The 24,202-nt window shown below is 42.3% G+C and overlaps 1 protein-coding gene across 1 annotated transcript in view; it reads right to left on the bottom strand.

Moving 5' to 3' along the window:
• LPGAT1 (lysophosphatidylglycerol acyltransferase 1) overlaps nt 1–24,202 on the bottom strand; it is a 110,136-nt gene that overhangs the window by 49,991 nt on the left and 35,943 nt on the right. The window contains exons 2-4 of the mRNA XM_006028795.3: nt 11,181–11,299; nt 4,755–4,850; nt 1,322–1,595 (exon numbers count right to left, since the gene is read on the bottom strand). Coding sequence (XP_006028857.1) covers nt 1,322–1,595; nt 4,755–4,850; nt 11,181–11,299 — 489 coding nt within the window. The remainder of the gene's footprint in view (nt 1–1,321; nt 1,596–4,754; nt 4,851–11,180; nt 11,300–24,202) is intronic.

The raw sequence follows: 24,202 nt of genomic DNA, 5'->3' as shown, positions 1-24,202 counted from the left end.
TGGGGGCCGGCAACTCAGCAGGCTCTGCTGGAGCAGCAAGAGGTGCGTATCTGTTGCTCAGTTCTGGTCGGGTAGGGGCCTTGGTGCGGTGGGCCTTAGGGCCCTTGCCCACCGTGGTCCATGCCCCTGGCTGGACACAGCAGGAGGTCCCAAAGTCCTCCTTTGGCGTGGAGGGGGACTGTGGTCTACCCTCTGCCTCCCGGGGGAGAAGGGCCTGGCAGTAGGAGTCTATCTCCTGCTTGCAGTCCCTGATGGCACGCAGTCTCTGGACTGTGGCCTGGAGCTCCTCCAGCTGGCGCGCCAGAGACCCCAAAAGGGAGCAGACCCCACAAGGGGAGGTCACCATGCTCCCAGGCCCCAGAGCCTGGAAAAGGGACAGGCAGCCCCCGCAGCCTGGAGTCTGCTGGAGCACAGTAACTACCAGGCTCCAGTAGACTTGATCAATCAAGTCTGCTCTGATGCTCCATAATTACAGCGCGTCAGAGCAACCTCGCTGCTTGTGTATAGGCACCCTATGTTTCTGGTTTGATATCACCACCAGTACTGGGGGCGCAGGCAGGGTCCCGGGCCCTCCCGCGCTAACTCACGTGCCAGCAGAGAAGCGTGCCTGTTTGCGCAGCCTGTTCGCACAGCTCCGGTCACGTGGCTCCCTGGGGGGCTGGGCGAAGTAGGGGCCTGGGCGGGGCTTGACCCGGCCCTGCTCCTCTTAGCCGCCTCCTCCCACACACACACTAAGGGGTTAGCCCCCTCTCGCCACAGGCCCTGCTTACCTCTGGCTGTGCTGGGGGTTGGCGGGGGGCTCCGCAGCTGCTGGAGGGTCTCTGGGGGGCTTCGGGGGAGTAGGGACGCAGCGGGCTTTCACCTGCGCGTCTCTCGCTGCTCCTGCGTCTACCTGGGGCTTTTTCCCTGTCGGCAGGCCCTTTTAAACTGCGCGCATGAATTGCAAGCCAAAGAACTAAAATACCATCTATAAAAAAGGGTTTCTGGAGTACATCTACACAGGCCAAGCTGGGCATTTAAATACCACTAATGGGTACACAGTATAAGCAGCTATCAACAGAAAATTGAAAATAGCTGTAATTATCTTTCAAGTTCCAAGAATAGATGATTGCAAACACCAAAAAAAATTGACAAAAAATTTAAAATTAAAAAATATGATCAGTAAATGAAGCAATTAACATTTCAAGATATTTTATGTTTATACGTTCAGGTAATGACCTGGCTAGAAAAGATCTCTGTGATTCTTAAATTTTTGTTTAATAATTTCACATTCATACCGTACTTGACTAAACTTTAATAGGACTGTAAAAATTATCTTTACCTGCTTTCATAGAATCTCCACCTGCTGGGGTTCCATTTTGTTGCTGACCCAAAAGCGATTTCAAAATAACTTGTGTTGCCCCCAGTCTTGGCAGGGTGACATGCTGAAGAAATGGCAAATTGTTTTTCTTAGCAAATGCCTGGCTTGTTTCCCTCCTTTTCCTAAGGAAGCCACCTTCTGGAAACAGTACAATCCATTTCCGACTACGGCTTCTATAATATTTTTCTAGATGTTCTTCAAGGAGCACAAGCTGCTGGTCACGGTGAGCTTTTCCCTAGAAGATTGGGGTGGGAGAAGAAAGACTACTTAAAATATAAAATGATTAAGATATTATGGTAAGTTTAAGCTTTTTAAAGAATTTTTTAGAAAGATACTATTTTTCCCAAAAGCAGCGGCAATTTAATGTCACTTTCATAGAGGAGTAAGAGTTTTCAGAATCAAGGAGATGTAAAGCTCCACTGGTTCAAACTTTTATTTTTTTTTCCCCTGAAGTGCATTCTTTGATGTCAGTGAACAGTAGGAAGTATTTATCACCTGTTAATAGTACTCCAATTCAATTTGCTCAGTAAAAAGATCCATTTTGAATTAATAAAAAGATTTGCCAAGAAAAAAAAAAGTAACTCATGAAAAAAGCTTCATCACAAAAAAAAAAAGATACATATAAAATCTAAAATAAGGACAGTTTATGAGAAGATTCCATTACAGGCCACAGATATGAAAACACGCAGGTCAGCAACCATAAAATGTTCATATATCTGTTTTTCCATTAATCCTATTAAAACAAAGTATTGTACAGAAGCATCCTTGGAGGTTTTTAAGGCCTGGCTCAACAAAGCCCTGCCTGGAATGATCTAGTAGGAGATGGTCCTGCTTTGAGCAGGGGGTTGGACTAGATGACCTCCTGAGATCCCTTCCAACTCTAATTTTCTATTATTTCTATAATTCAAAGGCCCACAGCTGACAAAATGGATCCTTTTTTTGTGATTCTGAAATTAAGTTTTGCTACCAGTTCTGTTTAGGGGGGTGAAAAAGCCTGATTTGTTTAAGGCTCTCAAATTCCTGGTTAAACTTTGCAATGATTTAGTCATTCACTTTGTTCCAAAAAGGATTAATCATTAAAGGGTAGTATAGTATCTATGCTGGCTCCATGCCACTTGCAGCTCCTGCAAAAAAATTAAGTGAGCTCTCCCCACTCCTGCTCCTCATTCCACACTTGGAACTGAGGTTGTAAAGGACATGCTGGAGACGCTCTCACTGGGTGTGTCTATGCGTGACATTAATTTCACTGAATAAACTCCAGCACACTTCATGCCAGAGTTTATTATTCCCGGGTGCAGCGTTTACAAATGTGCCCAGGACCACAGCATGTTGAGCTGGGTCAGAGCAGCCCCAGCTGGCAGGAGGCCTGGAGGAGTGATGGGGGGAAAAGTTGCCTGAAGTAAGTCTGCCACAGGTGTCAGCCTGCCAGCCTGGGGCTGCTCTGACCTGGCTCAACACGCTGCGGAGGGATCGGCTGGGGCAGGGAGGTGCTATAGTGGAGGGATAGCCAGCAGGCAGCCCCTGCACTGAAGCACCTTCATGCCCCAGCCAGTCCTGTAGGATGGTACTTGTGTTGGCAAGTACTAACCTACAGAAGCATTTATTAGTTTGGGCCGCATGTGTAGATGCTGAGGCTTTACTGCACAGCTAAATCCTAAAATTAGTCTACTCTACAGTAATCATCTCATGTAAATGCAACCACAGCCTCTCTCAGCCAAAGATCTCCCAAATGGGGGAGGGTGGGGAGGGAGGAGGGAGAAGAGTCGTGGTAAGGATTGACCCTACAGCACCTCTGTTTTGGATTGGGAGAGGCTGTTGTTAGCACAAGTCTTGAAACAGCATAGAGCCACTGAAGACATCCCCTAGAAGTAAGCTGAAGAGTTGGCACCAAAAAAACAGCTAGCTTAGGGACATATGCACTTATTAAACCTGAAATGCCAGATAGAAAGTAATTGTGCTTCTATCCTTTACCAATTCTCTTTGATGACCTAATAGAGCCTCAAGAAAAGACTGTCTTTACAAAAGTTCTTTCTTCATTTATTAAACAACTTTTAAAAACAAGTCCTGATTTTAATGCCAGCAGTGGTAAAGTAACAGATTGAGATGTAGGTCTTAAACCACCACTTGGAAAGAGCCCTGCTGGAGCCACTCCAGCCTCTTAGACCAGGAGTCAGCAACCTATGAACCAACCTACCACTTGGCCTATGGACCCAATCCAGCCTAGAGAACCACTGGATCTGGCCTGCAGATGTGTGGCTTCAGTGGCACACCTGTGGCTGCAGCAGCATTTGGTGGGGGAATAGGGGGAGGATTTTGACAGCATCATTCTCCCTATGTTACTGCAAACATAAGCAATGACAGTCAGGTCCTAGCATGAGTATCCAACCGACTCTGACGCAAAGTAGGTCATTTTGGCCTGGGGCCAGAAAAACTTGCCTATAACTGCCTTAGAGGGAGCAAGTGCAGGCTTGAGATGTGGGTCTTCAACTACAAATCTCCCAACTTTCAAATGAGACGGGAGGGTAGGACAAGCTTTCGGAGTGATTCTCAGGTGGTTTGAAGTGACATAGTTTAAGTGGAGTCAACTGCAGTAACCATTTAAAAATTGCCAACTCCAAGTTTTACCAGAACCCAACAATATAAACATCTCCTGTCACTTACATGGCTGTTCACATGGTATTTACTATATATGCACATTCCCACATTTACACAATCATATTTAAATACCAATTGCAAATGCAATCATGTACAATATACTCAATAACAAAATGAATGAGTTATGCAAGGTGTGGGTGGGATAATTTATGGAAAAAAATAGTTTCTGCAATTAAGACTCAGTATGCCCTCAAATAAAATCTCATTTTCTCCCTCCTACAAACCAAAAAAAATGCACCCTATACTGGGTAGGCATGACTGTATGCCAACAGATTTTTGAGGGTGGGGGAACGGAGCAGAGGGAAGATGCTCGAGGTAAGTCTGGGCTGACACTTGGAGGATGTGGGCCCCAAAACTGAGCTATTACCAAGTGGAACTTTTTCTAGTACTTTTTTTAGCCTGCGAGACAAGTCTTACATGATTTTACCCAGGTTAATATATTTGTACAGTAAATTATCCTAACAGAACCCCAGTCGGGTTAATGGCTATCAGCACTATTGTAATATACATGTTAAATAAAAAGTTACCGAGGTAATTATTTTTAATATTTTATCTTCTATAAAAACCCTGTTCCCCAGCAAAAATATTTCCAGCACAGGGATTTCACTTAGTAATTCTCACTAATAGGAGAGGCATAATGAAATTTCCGGACACAACATTGAAATTTTGCAACCAAATGGCTTGAGGGAAAAACTGAGCCCCGATACAATGACAGTACTGCTATATATTTACTGTTTACCTGTCTTATAAAGAAGTCTCCATGGATTAGAGATACAATGCCAAAGTTTGTATACTTAAATATATGATCCATTAGCCACATCATCTGACGGACAACCTGGAAAAGTTTTTAAAAAGGATTAATTAGGATATTTATGCAGAGAACTGGAAACACACAGATAACCAGCCAGGTTACGTTCTCAAAAGCAACAACAGAAGAGCTAATATACAGAATACAGCAGCTACTCATGTGTTATAACTTCACACAGGCACCTTACCTGCCTCTTACTAATTTGTCCCCACTGAGTTTTCACTGTGTTTCTCAGAAAGATGAATCTATTACTTGACTCTGTATTTGATCTTAGCAGGCTTCACATGGTAGAAAACTGTCTTGGTCTTCAAATAAGGAATTGTTATTTATCTCATAGTAACTATGTTTTCTGAGCTATCACATGCATAGGCAATAGCAGAGTTTTTGAACAACAACATCTACTGAGACCTGTGTTAGGTCTGCCCTCTTGCCTTCCCCCACAGGCCAGAAAGGCAGGGCAGCACAGCTATCATTCAGTTCCTTCACTAGCTCAGAATCCAAGACAGTAAAGTAAGGGATGAAGGCAAGGTCCTTGTATCCATAATGATATTCTGAAAAACCAGTCAGTCATTCTGGTACACAGTCTTTCCCAGGAACAAAAAGAACCAGTACAAACAGACAAGAGGCTTGAGCCCATAGCACAAGCAATGCATTTTATAATGACCCCAAGCTCGTGCTTTCCTAGAACCAGACAACTTGTATTGTCTTAGGTGGCAAGCAAGTCTATAATAGAATTTCCCCACAACTGTAAAATTGCTATGATGGTAGAGCAACCAATATTTGCTGCTCAAGAAGTGTGCCAGGGAGACACCGATTCCTAGAAGAAAACCTCTTGAGCATATATCCCACGGTGTTGACATCATATCCATAACCTGATCGTCTTCTGACATGAGGTGAAGAGTAGGCTAGCATCTCCTTGTTTGTTTGGATATTACAATTGCGGATGTGTTATCTGAGAAAGCCTGCATGGTGGAGTTCTGTGAAGCAGGCTGGAACACCAGAAGCAAGTTAATCTGACCGCCTGCAGTTCTGGAACATGCAAGTACCAAGTGTCTTGTAACCAAGTCTTCTGTAGGTAGTCGAGGCATGCACCCCAATCAGACCAGGACTACACAAGCATCAGGTACAAAGTTAAAAGGAGGAGTGGGAAGGGGCACTCTTCCCCATATGTTCTTGTATAGCCCTGTACTGAAAAAAAACAGGTACCAGGACTGCAGATGGCGACAGAATTGGTGTCTTGACTGAAGCTAGAATGCCCTAATTTATTGGGTGAGCTATCCAACCAGAAGCTAAACACCACAGTATATAAAGCTAATGGATTTTCTCTTTTATTGTTGGAGTTACTACTTTGAAAGTTGCAGCAGTAAGGGAGAACAGCGTCTGTAATGCTAAGTTACCTGGGGTTGGTAGAAGAGCTAGAGACCTCATCAGGAAGGAACAAAGATCTCCAGCAGATGCATGTTGCTCAGGGAGTCATAGTGCCTATCCCTCCGACTGCTGATATTCTTCATCTGAAGATCGGGACTGGCAACACATGCTGAAGGGGATTAAGACCCTCTATTTTTCCTTAAAGGATAAGGGGAGAGGAGAACCTCCATCCAAGAGCCAAATAGGGGACCAGCACAACCAGGGTAGCGCATTATACTGGCACAGCTAGTTCAGAGGAGTTTTCTGCAGGCTGCTGCCATGACACCCAAGGTGGACGAGTTGGGATCTTAGTTGGGAATCAAAGTCCTGGCCTCCAGAGAGAGGCCCTTGCCTGACCTGTTAAGTCTGAGAAGAGATGGTTCCCTGCCAGACAGTGGAGAAGAGATGGTTCCCTGCCAGACAGTGGAGAAGAGATGCATCCTGGGAATTGAGAAGATTAATTTAGAGGGGCTATGCTGGTCTTTGAGAAAACCTCAGTACTGAGAAGTCAGATATAAGCACAGGTGCCAAAGGTAAGAGTTTGTGTGAAAACACCCATCCTATGGATAGTTACATTTCCTCCAACATTAAGTGACATTGTTACGGCTTTCATTTATTTTGTCCGTGTCAGCACCACAGCCGTCACTGTTGCTGATGCTAACACTTGCCGGTCTGTACACTCAGGCATGGGTACCAAATGTGGCTCAGAAACCAAGTAAGCATCACCTGCTCTTTATGGTTAAACAAGTTTATGACTGTTTCCTTTTTCATGAACAGACTGAAAAACTGCAGAATAGACAAGGAAGCTAGACGCTGCTCTGAATCCATCATTTTGCCCAAGAAGGGAAGTAAATAAGCGTTGGGTTGTATTAGTTTGTTTCTGGACACAGCTGACAAAATAAAAGATGAAATTCAAAGGGAATTTGAGAGTTAGAAGTTAACTTACAACTGAACAATGCTGATAAGAGTAGGTAAGGCAATGTTAACTCCACCTTACTGCCACAAGCAGGAAAGTGAACTGTAGGACATTTGTGGCTGATGTAGCCTGTATGCCTATGGGTGAAAGAAGGCTGCTGATCCTGGAAGCATTAGGCATGTGTCACCTAGCATGGGATCCACATGGATATACAGCTGTTTCATATTCTGTTTCAGGTGGACTATGTTTTGCCTCCACAGCTCCCCAAAAAAGACAGAGGACAAAGAAATAATAGGAATAAGTTTCCTATGACAACTGACAAGACAAGGTGCCTATTATTCCACAGTGCAGTCAGACAGTCATCTGACAGGGCAGTTCTCATAATAAAGTCATACAGGCCACAAAGATGGACTTGGATCTTAAAGCATTTGTTGTAATTGTTGAGTGAAACTGGGAAATTAAGTCTTGAAACTTGCAATGCATAGTACAAAGAAATCTTCCTTCCAATATCCACTTCCCCTCTCTCTCTCTCTCTCTCTCTTTCAAAGGGCAATTTCTAAGACTTTTCATTTACATTTTGTTATGCATTCTACTGTAATCTATGGCACTGCCAGTAACATCCTTGCATTTTAACTTAATACTCTTGGTTGAACTGATCATATGCTTGTGTTAGTAAATCCTCAACAAGCTTATTGCAAATGTTTTTAACACTTTGTAGCTGACTCAAGTGTAACTTCTTGGACTGTATAACGAGGTCACCAAGTACCAAGCAGCAGAAATCCTGCTCTCAAGTTTATCTGGAAGGAGAAAGTATTGGATTCATGGTACTGGGCAGGCACTTACACTGTACAAATGAAAACTGCAGTCCTCATGGATGCGTTTGTTTCCACAAAGTTTCTCTAATTAATGCAAGAAAACCTGGAAGCACAAGGGAGTCTTAAGAGTGTGGTACAGTTCACTGGCATTTGCATTTAAGTTTGAGAAGGCTAAAAGTGATCCTTTTTGTCCATTTTATTTGTTTATAAGCATTCCAGTACTGTCACCATACTGAAGAACAAAATTCTTTGACAAATTTTAAGCAGGTTGTAACATTCTTCTTTACTATGCCAGAAGTAGACCAGAACCAGACTATCAGTCTCAACTCGGGACACTTGGGGAATTGTTTAACTAAAAAAAGCTTGTGGTAAACACATCACTTAAGAGCTTCTTCTTAGGCAGTGGATAAAACAACAGATTGCTATTCAGAAGACTTGAATTCCATCCCTGACTTTATCACTACCTGCTGGATAACCTTAGGCAAGCCACTTTACTTCTCTATGCCCCAGTTTCTCCATCTCTTAAATGGGATGCTTAACACTTTAAGAAAATGCTTTCAGGTCCACCGATTAAAATTCAACTTAATAGTATGCTAAAAATCTTAGGATGCTAGCAATTCACATGAACTATGACAAGCAATGCAAAGTTCTCAAAGCCCTGAGAAAAAGACCACTTAATCTGAATCTTAAAAACCTCAGCTCATCTTGGTAGTTTTTTGGTAAGCAACAATTTATTCTGACCATATCAATTTGTAGCTCCAGGCATCTTTCCCAAATAAATGACAAGGTTATTCTATAGTCTCACAGCAGTCACTTATGCATGTTAAAAATATTCATTATATTGCTCCAACTGCAAGCCAACCCTGCATTTAAAGTACCTACCACATTTCAGAAAAACAGAACACAAAAATCCAGCTTTTTCTCCCAAATAAGCACAGATAAAGACCCTGAACTGCTCCCATTACTCCCATCCTTACCACATCCCACAGGCAAATCATAAAACCAAATAAAGGACCAAATATTTAAAAATATTAAATCTATTAATATACAGAAACTGCATTGAAAAAAAAAAAGAACTTTAGTTGGCATTTTATTGCATGCACAAAGATACCGCAAGTATGAAAGTCAAGACAGCTGGAAGACCACTTAACTCTGAATATTAGCCAAGTGTGACTTTTACAGTTATCTTGGAGGTAAAAAAAAGTAGGATTTATTATTAGAATAGGGTCATTCAGAAGATGTCACTGAATTAACCTAATCTTGCTTGCAATTATTTTTAGCTGCTTGTATTATTCATGAAACATTTCACAACACATTATAATAATATATTAATTTTATAAAGTAAATTAAACAAAAGCCAAAGCCCACCTTTGGGCACAACCTGCATATTTTAAGGAGTGAAGCTTAACTATTTAAATATCTTTATAGGAATCTTTTAAAGTTTCTTCACACAAAAACCTCACAGACTTAAGAAAGCCTTCAGTGTTACAGTTACACTGAAAGAAAAAAAAAAAGTCTCATACATCCATGTCTTCCAAAAGAAGTCCTGTCTCCATTCTTTTGCACCCTGCACATTCATTATACCTCTGTGAAAAGATATGAAATATTCCATCAAAATGTTTCTAAGGATCTTGATAGAGTTTTGCAGCCTGGGGCTATGCAATCCCTTAAAACTGCCATTTGATTTGTATCTTTGTCTATGGAGCAATAGGACTTGGATATATGTGGCTTTAGTTTTCATTATATGTCACATCTAGAGTACATAAGAGCAATTCCCTTGCATCTGCCTGCAATTTAAAGCCTCAGCCTGATTTTTAAGCCATTTGAGACCTCAGATACAGTGTGTAAACATCCTTTTGCTATAAAGGATAAACATTTATACTTCTACAGCACATTGGTGCAAAATTGTCCCAAATGACTGCTCTAAATGCATTTTGGGTGAAGACACAGGACATAAAAAGGTGCTTCTGTCTGTCTGAAGAGAGGCAATAGAATTTAGCTTATACACTGCTATTTATTAATACAATTATGGCAGTCCAAATTGTTCCTTAGTTTTCAGAGTAACTGACATGACAAAATGTACTTTTAGGAATTTTTTTTTTGTCTCTGGTTTCTCAGTTGTTCTCCAGGCTGTGACAGATGCAAAGTTTGTTTGGTTAATCCTGAGGAGGAAAAAGAATGCTTATGATATAACCATAGCTTTGAAAATGCTGGGCAATGTTGTTATTGTCAGAGAAAGACAATGTTCCCCGAAGAGTTCTTCCATTAAGCCACTGATAAAATTACACACAGAGTTTAACAAGTTAAAATGCCTGCATATTTCCCTAAATCATTTAAAAGCCTGTTGAAAATGGTTTAGTGCCAAGAATTCCTGTGAAGCTGCAAGCTGTGCAGACACTTTGAGGAAGAATGCAAGACATTTCTTTTGCTTTCTAATTTCTTTCACTGACAGGGAAATTTCAGTGTTGAGGGAAAAGGAAGCTATAAAATGGATTCAGAGTTAGCAAGGAGTCTTTCTAGAATTTCTACTCTTCTCTGCTTTGATCATTAACATCAGACCCAAAATCGACTATATAAATTAATTATAGCCTACAAGATATGTGAAAACATCACTTCTCCTCAACAAACTCATGATAAACTGAAGTTGAAACTGAACATATAATTTTCAAGTTTTGGCAACCTAAATACAGTGTATGGAAAATACAAAACAGATCACCTCAATTTTAGACACTCGTTTCTCTGAAATAAATATTTGCCTCAGACCTTTTGTGACAGGACGGGGGTGGGGTAGGAAAATCTATCCTGGAGTAAGTGATACCTGAAAGTGTTTTTCTTCACTGGTTGAAGTTGGAACAAGTTATGCATGAGAAATGAAAAAAAATATTATAAAGTTATGCATATTCAAGAGACTATTAGCTTCAACCTTGTGTTTTAGGAGATTTTTTTCTTCTCCAGAATTCACCCACAAAGATTTAGTATTATGTTTTTTCTTTTAAGTCCATATTTATGATCTCATAATTTTGCTCTAAACCACCTGCTGTCACATAAAACAAACAAAAAACCAACATGACTCCCATCTTTATTTAAGGTTTTCTTATTTTAGAGGGAAGCAACATCCATCATTGCTCACTGAAGGCAAAAAGGGAAGAGCTATACATGAGTCTTCCTTAATATAACCATATACACAGAAAATATCCTGTTTCCCCAGTGATAGCCTACCATGCCTTTATCCTGAAGGCACATCATTAGAGTGCAAACATCTCCCGTTGCTTGATGGTTCACCAGCACCACAGCTTCATCTTCTGAAATTGCTTTAACATCATCTCCCCATTCAACTACTATAAAGAGAAAAAGAGCAAGCTTTAAATATGATGACAATGTTTTTAATACTATTAATATTCTTACAAACAGAAATCTACATGCTACATATCAATTTAAGTTGGCACATAACACAGGAAGCAAAATAGATCAGCATGCCATTTCTTCAAGCAAAAACAGGAACCCAGCCCAGTTTTCAACAGCATGCACTGAGCACCCAAATAAGATATTCTACCAGAACACAGGACAAAAGTAAATAAATATTTGTGTTTAAATCATGCTATGTTCAGGCCATTGAAAACCACTATAAACTTTTGATACAGCTTTCAAACTCAGCCATCTCTCTTCAGATGCAGAGGTCAAGCAAAAGTGGTGAAGTCTGCCAAATTTTAATCTGAAATGTTTTTCACAATTATTCTCAAAATGTTCTGGTAAAAAAATAATCTTAGTTCCCCATGTTTAGGATGTTACATTAGACAAGGTTTACTGTAAGTTCTTCAAACTTGCAGAATTAGTTGTAAAGGAAGAAATGGTCTGAGAAAATTAGTTGCTAAAAACAACAACTATTATTTACTATTTAGTAAGTGGAGACTAGAAAAATCAAGAAGTAAGAATGGTATTAAGATGATGATCAGCACTTTTGGTTTCCAAAATTTACAAGAATAAGCAGAAGCAACCAAGGAGGTCAGAAGATGGGTGTCATCATTCCTGACTGATTGTCACAATGGAAATAAAAGAGATCACGTCCAACAGAAGGACAGAGATTAGGAAACTGGTCATAACCTAGCCAAAAAATTACCAAAGCCGCTTAACACACACCCAGTCTTGTCACCATGGGAACAGAAGACTGGGAGAGAGTAAAGCCTGGTGTTCCTCCACCAAAATGTAGGTCACTTTGATACAAGGAAAGGCAAGGTAGGAAAGGTGTTCTGTGAAGTTCAAGAACTCTGGATGCATTGCTCTGGAATTTAGGATAAGATTATTTTTCTGTAACTTGATCTATTACCTCATTAAATCCAGACTTGGCTGACTAATATGCACATTTCTGATACCACCGCAGAAGAGACAGATACCAGATTTCCCCCTTACTATAGAACACTACAGAAAGCAACGCCATCTCTAGCAGGCAATTCTTGACAACCATCAACAACTGCATCTCTCGATTTATAATGCAGCTTTCCCCACCCTCTCCCCAAAAACACATCTTTTGGTCATTTATTCCCTCCTCAGGAATCCAATTACCATTTCACACTCAAAACTCGTCCACCTCCAACACCCGGGCTGCAACTTAGAGCTTGTCCATCTCAGACACCTGCAGCAAACTAATTTTGAAGGGATGCTTACATATACAACAAAGGATATAATTGGACCTCCCACCTCAAAGAATCAGATGAAGCAGACTAAGGGGAAAAAAACAAAATGAAACATGATATAGTGTTTTCTACCCTCCATCTCTACATACTGAGCCAAGCACAACACCTGCATCTATTTCCTCAGTGAAAATTTGGGAGATTTTCCTTGTCTTTGATCCCTTGACTATTTGCATATCCTCTCTTGCCAGCCCATTTTTCCTGAATTATGGTTTCTAATCAGTAAAATTATCCCATGAATTCTATTTGTTGAGGAGCATGAATCTGGAATCATGGTTTATTTCATATAGTACAACTACCATATTTACTTGCATACCACGTGCATTCCCCCAACCCCCCAAAATCAGTCCTCCAAAACTGAGGGTGCATATCTTAAGCAGGGAAACTGATTTTTTTCAGTGAAGTAGAAGCAGGGGACAGAGGCAAGCAGACAGTGACTCACAGTTGCAAAGATAGCAGCCAGTTTTCCCTAGGACTGTAAAGAGCAGGGGCAGAGTCCAGGGTTAACCCTCTTACAACCACAGTAACTATTGGCTGAACACTGCAGCATGTGCCTGAAACAGCAACTGAACTGGCTCAGGGCAAATATGAGCTGCTGCACCTAATTTATAGTATCTTGATGAGGGTTGCGGTATTGAAAAAAAAACCCACTTAATTACTTACCAGAACTTAAATATTTGCAGTAAAAATGTCTTGCTACTACCCTTACAAGAGATTAGCCCAGTGGGTGGGCCAACTGTTTGGGCCTGGGGCCACACAGGGAGTTCTGATGAATTGAGTTGTCACAGACCAGGTCAGCACACCTTCCCCAGCCCCTGCAACAACTCACCAAAACTCCCTGTGAGATGGGCCCATGGGCAGGTGAGGCCGAGATCATGGGGTGGGAGTGCAGGGTGGCCACTGCCTTGTGGGGAGGATGCGAGGGGCATGGGGAAGGAAGGAAGCAGGGGGCATGTGCACCTGGCATGGGCAGACAGACAGAGGGAAGGCAGCCAAGAGCTGGGAGATGGAGCTCCATGCACTGGGGCAGGAGCTGCCCAACTGAAGCTTCCTTTCAGCTCATGCAGCAGGACCAGGAGGAACAGCTGGTGCTGGAGGATGGGGGAGCTGAGCAGCACCCAGGAAGCTGCAGCTGCATCAGGAGCAGCCCTACTGGTAAGCTGTGTGCACTGGCTGGTGCCAGGCCAGTGGGCACATGCTAGAGTGTGGTGCAGGCTGACCTGGACAGGGCTTGGCCCAATACAGAGCACTGCGGGGGCAGCTGCCAACTGGATCCAGTCAATTGGTGGTCTCCCCAGACAGGCTGGATCCAATCAGCTGGCAGGCCAGATCTGGCCTGTGAGCTGTATTTTGCCCAGCCCAGGTCTAGGACCTAGCCTTGTTGCTGTCCTGCCACACCAGGAAGTTCCTGGTGTCTCTCACTGCCTCCAGGGATGCCTCCATATACACAACTTATTCTAGGTCACAAAAGTCATCCATGCCTGGGGTGGAGAATCTTTTTTCCTACATTCTACCTTCCAAGAACAAGGTGCATGTTTTATTTCAGAGAATGTAGTAGTGGAGAAAACAGTCACTGCCATGCTCTCATGCTCTTCCACAAAACTAGCACACAGTACTGAAAGATCTTTTTCTTCCAGTCTTTGAATGAAAATGAGAAAGGACTGTTTTTAAAAGTTTGACGTGCATCTTAGAGTAATTTAGAAGGTTCTCTTTTTCAAGAGATTTAGTAAGTAGGAATTAACTTCTAGCACTTTCAGCTTGGCATATTTGATTCTCCCACCCCCCTTCCCCAAACCAACCTAAAATAGTAAGTATACATTTCTGACTAGAACATAAAATACATTTTGGTAAGAGAAGTTATATACCCAAAATATTTGAAGTTTGTTTCAAGAAAAATAAAACTGCATGAGCAAGAAGTTTTGTTACTTAGTAAATAAGCCATGTCATTCACATGTTTCCAACATGTTAAAATATTAAAATAAGAAACCTAAAATAATTTACATTACTACCAAAATGAATGTAAACTGTGTTAGGGTAACCTCCTACATAACAAAACAATGTACCAAATCTAGCGTTATGGTTCTATTTAGTTTTTAAAAAATCTCCATGTCTTAAGGTTATTTCAGCTAATGAGAATACACCTTACCTTAGAAAATACCTGAAATACAAATGGTAAGACCGATTCTTAAAAATACCAAGTAGAAAGCCTCTATTTAAATCTCATTAAATTTTTAGTCAATCCTCTCTCAATCCACTCTTACGCAAGAGGGTTGCTGAAGAAGTTTGTTTGCTTGTTTACTTAGGTGCTTATTACACATTGAAAAAGTACCATTTTTGCTCAAATGTTCAAACAAAGTTCATTTTACACAGAAAATGAGCCTGGAAAGTTTGAACCATCAGAGGGAAATTATAAGCAACTAGAAACAGAGTTCAAATAGAAAGACAGTTATACAACCTAAGTGCAAATAATACAGAGAGGTAAATCTACAGCAATTCAATTCCAACACTAGTTAGAACAGGTTTAAAACTGAACAAAAACAGACATTGCACAATGTAAATTAGTGCTTTAGTGGAATATTAAAGTCTTTAATATTTGTGCCTGCAGGTCAGATCCGAGGCATGTTAGCAGGGGAGCATGAAAAAGCTTCTGCAGTCTATTAATTGGAAGCAAAACCTGTCCAAAAATTTACAGCCACCTTTCATTAGCAGTATCATGTGATTTATAGAATCTTAGAAAATTGGGTTAGAAGGGACTTCAGGAGGTTGTCCAGTCCCCTGCTCAAAGCAGGACCATCCTCATTCCAGCCAAGGCTTTGTCTAGTCAGGTCTTAAAACCTCCAAGCATGGAGAGTCCACAACCTCTTTGGATACCCTGGTTCCAGTGTTTTACTACCCTCCTAGTGAGAAAATACTTCCTGATATCCAACCTAAAACTTCCCTTGCTGCAACCTGAGACTGTTCCTCCTTGTTCTGTTATCTGCCACCACCAATGAGAACAGTTTAGCTCCATCCTCTTTGTAACCCCCCTTCAGGTAGTTGAAGACTGCTCTTAAATCCCCCCTCAGTCCTGTTCTGGAGACTAAATGAGCCCAGTTCTCTCGGCCTCTCCTCAGAAGTCACGTGCCCCTGAATCATTTCCAATGCCCTCTGCTGGACTCTCCAATTTGTACACATCCTTTCTGTAGTAGGGGGCCCAAAACTGAACACAGTACTCTAAAATGTGGTCTCAATAGTGCTGAATAGAGGGGAATAATCACTTCGCTTGTGTAAGGCAGCCCAGTATGCCTTTAGCCTTCTTGGTAACAAGGGCACACTGCTGGGTGATATTCAGCTCATTGTACACTGTAACCCCCAGGTCCTTTTCTGCACAGCTGCTGCCCAGCCAGTCAGCTCCCAGCCTGTACCACTGCATGGGATGGTTCTGTCTGAAGTGCAGGACTTTGCACTTGTCCTTGTTGAACCTCATGAGATTTCTTTTGGCCCAATCCTCCAATTTGTCAAGGTCTCTCTGAATCCTAGCCCTACCCTCCAGTGTATCTGCTACTCCCCACAGCTTAGTGTCATCTGCAAACTTGCTAATGGGGGTCTTCAAGAGGAGGCTGGACAGATATTTGGGCTGGGGCGATATGACCCCGGCACCCGTTCCTGCCCAGGGCAGGGGGTCAGACCTGATCATCTGTTTAGGTCCCTTCCGACCCTAAGCACTACAATACTATAATGGTGCACTCTATGCCATCGTCCAGGTTGTTGATGAAGACATTGAACAAAACCACCCCCAGGATGGACCCCTGGGGCATTCCACTTGATACCGGCTGCCAGCTAGACACTGAACTGTTGATTACTACCCTCTGAGCCCAATGCTCCAGCCAGTTTTCTATCCACCTCACAGTCCATTCATCTAGCCCATACTGCCTTAGCTTGCCCAAGAGAATGCTGTAGGAGACCGTATCAAAAGCCTTGCTAAAAATCAAGGTACACCACATCCACTGGTCTCCCCACATCCACAGAGCCAGTCACCTCGTCATAGAAGGCAGTCAGGTATGACATGCTCTTGGTGAGTCCACGCTGTTTCATAGACTGTAAGGCCGGAAGGGACCTTGGAAGATCATTGGGTCCAGCTTCCTGCACCAAGCAGGAAAGATAACTGGGAGTCTGGTGACCCCAGCAAGATGACTGCCCAGTCTCCTCTTGAAGATTTCCAGGGTAGACAATTGTACCACCTCTGGAGGGAGCTTATTCCACAGTCTAGACACCCTAACTGTGAAGAAGTTTTTCCTAATGTTGAGCCTGAAATGGTCTTCCAGGAGTCTGTGGCCATTACTCCTGGTTTTCCCCTCAGGTGCCCTGGTAAACAGTTGCTCTCGGAGCCCTTGATGTACTCCCCTAGTATAGCAATAAGCTGCTACCAGGTCCCCTCTCAGCCTCCTTTTCTTCACCTTGTTCCTAATCACCTTCTCCTTCAAATGTTTAGAAATGGATTCCTTGAGGATCTGCCCCATGATTTTTCCAGGATCTGAGGGGAGGCTGACTGATCAGTAGTTCCCTGGATCCTCCTGCTTCCTTTTTTTAAAGGATGGGCACTATATTTGCCTTTTTCCAATCATCCAGGACCTCTCCTGACCCCACCATGAGTTTTCAGAGATAATGGCCAGTGGCTCTGCAGTCACATAAACCAGCTTCCTCCACAACCTCAGGTGCATCGCATTCAGCCCCCTGGACTTGTACACATCCAGCTTTTCTAAACAGTCCTTTGCCTGTTCTTTCACCACTGTTGGCTGCTCACCTTCTTCCAAAACTGTGCTGCCAGGTGCAGTAGTCTGGGAGCTGACTTTGTCTCTGAAGACAGAGGTGAAACAGGCATTGAGCACTTCAGCCTTTTCTGCATCCTCTGTTCCTAGGTTGCCTACCCCATTCAGTAAGGGACCCATACTTTCCTTCATTTTCCTCTTGTTGCTGGCATACATGTAGAAACCCTTGTTACCCTTCATGTCTGTTGCTAGCTGCAACTCCCAGTGTGCTTTTGCATTCCACTTCATCCCTGCATGCCCGAGCAACACTCTTATACTCCTCCCTAGTTGTTTTTCCAAGTTTCCACTTCTTACAAACTTCCTTTTTGTGATTTAGTTTACTGACGAGTTCCCTGCTAAGCCAAGCTGGTCTTCTGCCATACTTGCTAGTCTTCCTGCAATCAGGATGGTTTGTTCCTGCACTCTCAGTAAGGCTTCTTTAAAGTACAGCCAGCTCTCTTGGATGTCTTTCCCCCTCAGTCTGGCTTCCCAATGGATCCTGATCATCAGTTCCCAGAGTGAGTCAGCCTTGCTTTTCTGAAGTCCAGGGTCCTTACTCTGCTGCTCTCCTTCCTTCCTCAGGATCCTGAACTCAATCATCTCATGATCACTGCTGCCCAAATTGTCATCTACTAGTACATTCTCCACCAATTCTTCCCCGCTTGTGAGCAGTGGGTCAAGAACAGCACGGCCTCTAGTTGGCCACTTCAGCACTTGCACCTAACTAGTTTTTCTTTTTTTTTCTTGAAGGCTAATCCTGCGTTTTGTTAACTTTTGCTATCTAATTTAAAGACTCCTTTTTTCCTTTTTGTCTCTCACTCCCCATTTATTTGTAAAGGTCTTTCATACAGCACGAGTTAAGAAAAAGTTTAAAGGGGAAAATATCAGGCTAAAACTGCAAAAATTGACTAGAGGACCAATCATTGAAATGGCTGCAACACAGGAGGCTACTCTCCCTCCCCACCCCTTTTTTTTTTTGTTAAAGCTATGTTAGTTTCAAATTCATGGTCTCTCTTTAAAAACTTTATTATTATGCATGTATTATACTATTATTATGACACTTTCCTTTTCAGACTTTCAGGCCACTAAAATAAGGAAAAACAGTGTTTTGTTTAAGAGATGCTTATGCTATTGTATTCCTGGTCTGCAAGTGAAAAAAAACAAACAAAAAATGCAAATTGTCAATTGTGTGGCAGCAAAACTAGAAGGGTTCCACCGTGAAAAAGCAAGCAGTCTTTGAAGACTAAAAATAGTCACGTAGGTCCTTGAACTACAGAAAGTGTTCTGTCCCTAAATCCCTTCTACCATGAGGATGGATTTCATACCTAAGTAGTTCAAAGTCTGCAACTCCAACAACTCCAAAAATAAGTAAATCATAGCTCTGAAAATCTGCATCAAGCAAAGGTTCAACACCACCAAGCGGTAAGGGAGATGGAAAGTTAACCCCTACCAATAGGTGATATCCCTGGCAATTACTCAATTGAAGTAGATCTCCACACTTATACACACTCCATTATTTCATTTGCATTTACAGCTGTCATTCATTTTGTTTTAAATGAAAACTACTCCCTCCAAACATCACCCTGACTTGTTCTTGGCCTGGACAGTGCTATTATCAACATCTTTATTAGGCTATTAGACAACAAGACAACAGAGCAAAAATTCTAAGTTGTACTATATGTGCATATTAACTGATAGGCTGACTTAGTTTACTCAGTATTTCTGTATAGTTGAGCTCATCTCCCAAGATCTACAATTGAGAAGTTTAATTTCTCATGCAAAATTATACAGCAAAGACTGTGCCACTAGAAACCACTAATAAAAAACACTTTCATCCAGTCTCCAGCAGCAAGAATTAGCAAAAAAAGTCAAACCAATAAAAGAACAGAAAGAGCTCAGGACAAGTAAGTAACATATAGAGCAAGTGCAGTTATCCAGATGTTTTAGGAATACACACCATCTTTAGGTAACAGAGTGCTAGCAAGCTTTGGTAAATGTACTTGGGATTCCACCAGTATGACCAAGCTCCTAAACCACATGTGGCTTCATCTGGCTACAAACCGCCAAGCTCAAGTCCAAGATGCTCAAAACCCTATGCGGCTGGAGCCAAAGGGGAAGAGGGGGGAAAAGGCATATAGGCTAAAAACAGACAATGGGGTTGGTTCACATTTGAGCTTGTCTGGCAGCAAACCCCAGACATTACAGACTGACAATCCATTGTCCCACATTAAGCACCTGAAATTATTCAAATTTAGACGGTGCCTTGCAACAATATAGCTAATTCCATTTAACTGCCATTTAAGCCTAGTGTGCAAATGGCTGTGCCAGTCTGTTTTGATGCAATTCATGTACTATCTTAACTTGGGCAGCATTAAATCCATTGTATGTTTTTAACCCATGAAACTTTGCTCAAAGGGCTTGATCCTGCACCACTGGAGTCCATGGGAATTTTTCCCATCAGATAAAGCCGTGGGAATTTTTCCCATCAGATAAAGCCTATTATCTCAGCTATAAATGGGGACCTAACCCTGTTCCAACTAAATGAGATTTAATTTCAATCAGTTTTAGGGAATAAATTTTTCAATCTGTAGTGTTCAGTACTGATGAAGCTGGCCAAAAATTCTGGATAATGGCTTTTTTCTCCCCACAAAACACAGAAATGACAAGTTGAGCATCAAAAGTTTTGCCTTGAATTACCCAAATTCTGACCTGAAAGAATGACACCAAGAACAGGAAGACTGTGCTCAATCTCCAGGTATAGGAATCCAGATTGAAATTCAGATCGTTTGGATCACAAAAATGTTGGTTTCATTAAACATAAGAAATGCAATGTATAATTTTTTTTTTAAATAATCCACCAGAGAAAGAAGAAAAGATCACAGAGCATGCCAGTAAAAAAAGGACTGAAGTACAGGAATAGGATAGGGAAGAGAGAGCCATGTCTACCAGTACATTCCAAAAGACAAAAGGATCAAAATGGACACAGTCCTCCATATCGCTGCTAGTAAATAAATTTATCACCAGTCCTGTCAATTGAGCTTTCTATGAGCTGCTAGTAGAAAGACGGTAATAAAAAGGTACAAAAAATTTGACTGTCTATATGTAGCAACTAAAAGTTCCCTCTGGGACACTGAGAAGCTTCATAAATCACAATCTCCTATCACTTCTTATGCCTAGTAAGTATTAGAGCTCTGATAACTGACCAAGCTAATCCCATGTTTGTCTAAAGATTTTGTTGATTCATGTTATGCATTTGGACTGACTTGTTAAGAATAAAGAAAAAGTAGTTATGACATTCACAAGTGAAGGGAATGCCTTGATTTACATAATGAATACGCATTACTTTATTTTGCACACAGTTTTTAAATTGAAAAATTATTTAACATTTTCTACCCTTGCCTCCTCATTACACTATTAGCTGGTTCTGCCAGTGACATATATGTTATAAAATTAAAAGAAAAAGATTTTGCTAGCATTTGGATGCCTTAAGGTCCTAATGAAATACCTGCATTTATTATTTAAGCAATACAATATCAATCTGCTCTGAGTCCAAGTCAACCGTGAAAAAGGTGACTCCGTATTTTCAGGTTCAACTTTAGGAAAAAAGCTTGCTCCCCTCCCCAAAATAAGAGGAGTCAATAAAAGCCTCAGTGTGCTATTGTCCTTATAAATCCCACAAGAGAATCACATAATTAAGGAAAGCACCAAAGGAGTAAAATGCACTAGAAATATTTAAAAAAAACCGACATACTGAAAAGCAAACCTGATTTGATATTTTAATTAGACACAAAATACTGTCAATACAAATCTCTTTCCTAGGTTTACTCAAGACCTCACTGCCCCTTCCCCATCTACTTTATCCATGAAAGTAAAATGTTACAGCATTCAGGCCCAAGTAGTAAATAAACCAAGGCAGGGAGGAGGTTATAATCAGAACAATGTGGTAATTGGACCACAGGGAGAAAAGGATGGGAGCACAGGGGACTTGCCTCATTTTCCTACCAGGAACTTAACATGCACTGGGTTAGGAAAGAAGAATCCACTGTTCCTGCTTTACTATGCTCTTGCCCAAATCAAGAAAAATAATGTGTTAATGCCACAATTAAAAATTCATAAACCCCTCAGGGGCTCTGGGACAGAGTATCTCTTGAGAGTCCTGCTTCTGTATGGTAAGGGGAAGGTTGGGCATGTTTTCCAATGTCATTAATCCCAAAGATTTAGAATTTAATAGAACAAAAAAACCCCAAAACCACACACACACACACTCTCTCTCCCTCTAAAATAAATTCAGGATTCAGTGCATTTGCCTTTTGGGTTCTGAGCCTTTCAAATCACAGGTCACACTGTCCAGCTGTTCTCTGCAACCACGAGACTTGAAACCTAGCTCTTCAGCAAGATGACCATAAAAATCAAGAAGGCAGGGCTTTCAAAAAGGAACAAAATAAGGCTTACAAAACATGAGTTGTCAACACCGAAAAAGCAGGATCACAAGTAATTTACAATCAATAAAGTTGTAATACAACCAGCGTTGCAAACTTTCAGTCAGAAAAATGCATCAGAAGATTCCCTTGTGACCTCAAACCAACTGAACCTCCAAACAGTGAAGCTAAAGGTGAATTACTTAATTTGGCTGGTTGGAGTGAGGTGTGGTTGTTAAATCACAGTCATTTCCTACTTTGTAGATGGAGCTTTGATAGCTAGGAGTTAAGAAATGCCAAGAGCAAATATCAAGTACTGGAGGTTACCGTGATATGTTTACACATGTATTTTCACAAGATCTTGGTATAGGCTGGAGATGGTTATTTACAGAAGGATTGAATGTTTTGCTTTGAGCTGTGAAAAACAGATTACCTTAAGAAGGATATAATTGGCATTCAGAGTAGTTAGTCATGAATTTCAGGGCTAGAAGGCACAAAAAAATACTGACAGAAGGCAAGGCAGTAGCTTCTGCTGCCACACTGAACCCCTCGATTCTCTCCGAGGTTACATGGATTGGTAGGTAATAGCACAGTGGATACCACATGCTGTCAGACAAGGCACGTGTATATTAATTGTAAGGAAAATAAACACAATCGACAGAAGGGAGAAAGAACTGAACAGAAATACTATCTCTAAACACAAAGTCACTTTTAAAGTATTACTATTATCCATGCATGAGAACACCAAAAGGCTGGAAGAATGTCTGTCTGGATCAGTCAGCAATGGTTTACAGTCATGGTCTAGAATGACCCAGCTCAGGTCTGAGGCCAGCCAGCTGCCACACTATAGCATGGCACAGGCAAAATCCATCTCTACCAAAGCTCCACAGGATGGATCCACATGGTTACTTCTCTGCCACATTTCTAGATCTGGTGTGTGCAGAGTAGGAGCAGGCAGATGGGGCTGGCATGGTGTTACAGAAGCAAGGCAGTGGTGCTCCCCAGGGTGTTACAGAAGCAAGATAGGATACCCCATGATACTATGAATACCTCCCTTCCCCCATGCCAATCTCTGCAGCAACCCAGAAGTCACTGTACAATCCACAGAGGAAAATCTGGTATGAAAGAACGCGTCTACCACCAACACAATTCAGTATTTCTGCAATAATACTAAATTACATCCCATTTTGTGACCAGAAGGTAGAGGAAGAGAAAGTTCTGCAGCAGAGTGCAGTGCTGCAGAAAAGGTGGAGCACCAAGCTCCTGATCATCTGTGCCAAATCAGACCTTTGCAGGCCAGATCCAACCCATGTGCCCTAGGTAAAAGCAGGGAAGACAAGGGCACTGTCCCTAAAAAGCAGTTTTAAGATTAAACTACAAATACATTAAGATAAAATCTGTATAACATCTTGGCAGGGGAGAGAGGGGTGCTACCCAATACTCTGGATGCCCGTCACATCAAAACACAGAAACAACCACCACTAGAACACAAGTCTATTCTTCACCAAAATTTCCATCTTCCACAGTAGCTCACACAAATATATCTTGTGACACTATGCATTGATCCTCTTAAGACATCTGAAAACTTTTTCCAAGCTATGGGAATTTTTTCCCTGCATTTGTAGTGACCAATATGCAGTTATTTGCTGAGTAACAGCTAAAAGGTATATTCCAACCTAAATTTGATTTCAACTTGAAAGTTGTTTAAAATTAATCACATTGGGCATGAGGGGGCAGATCAATGACCCCCGTAGTAAGGGACAGAGCAGGAGAAGGGACTGCTCAGGAGGAGTGGGGGGAGGGGGGGTGCAGGACAGAGGCAGGGCTTGTGCTCCTGCTTGCACCCCAGGACAGCTGGGGTGAGGGGGGGGGGTGCGAGTGCGGGATCTCCTGATCTGCACAGCATAGGGCAGGCTGCAGCTGTGGGATGGAGCAGACTCCGGCAGCACTGGGAGGAGGCTGCAGGCACCCCGCATTTCGCCACAGCTCTGCTCCCAGTCCCGTGCTACCGCCTGGCACAGCTGTGGCTTTTCCTGGCACTTGGGTGGAGGCAGGGTCTTCAGCCAGGGCTGCGCCAGGTGCCAAGTGGTGGCACGGGGCTGGAAGCAAAGCTGCACCGAAACTTGGGGTGGCTGCAGCCTCTTCTCAGTGCCGCTGGAGCCTACTCCGAGCCCAGCCACAGCTGAGAAGAGCCCACGCAGCTCCGGCTCCACCCCACAGCTGCAGCCCCACCCCACAGTGCAGATCCAGGGGCACACGCCCTGCCCTCCCAGGGTGCAAGTAGTAGCAGGAGCTGCCCCCACCCCACAAGCTGTGCCTCCCTTCCCCCCCCCCCCACTGGGCGGGCG

Source organism: Alligator sinensis, unplaced genomic scaffold (assembly GCF_000455745.1).
Source record: "Alligator sinensis unplaced genomic scaffold, ASM45574v1 scaffold1277_1, whole genome shotgun sequence".
In the NCBI taxonomy this organism is placed as follows: Eukaryota; Metazoa; Chordata; order Crocodylia; family Alligatoridae; genus Alligator; species Alligator sinensis.
Note: the sequence above shows the minus strand (reverse complement) of the source record. Positions and strands in the feature narration are given on the sequence as shown.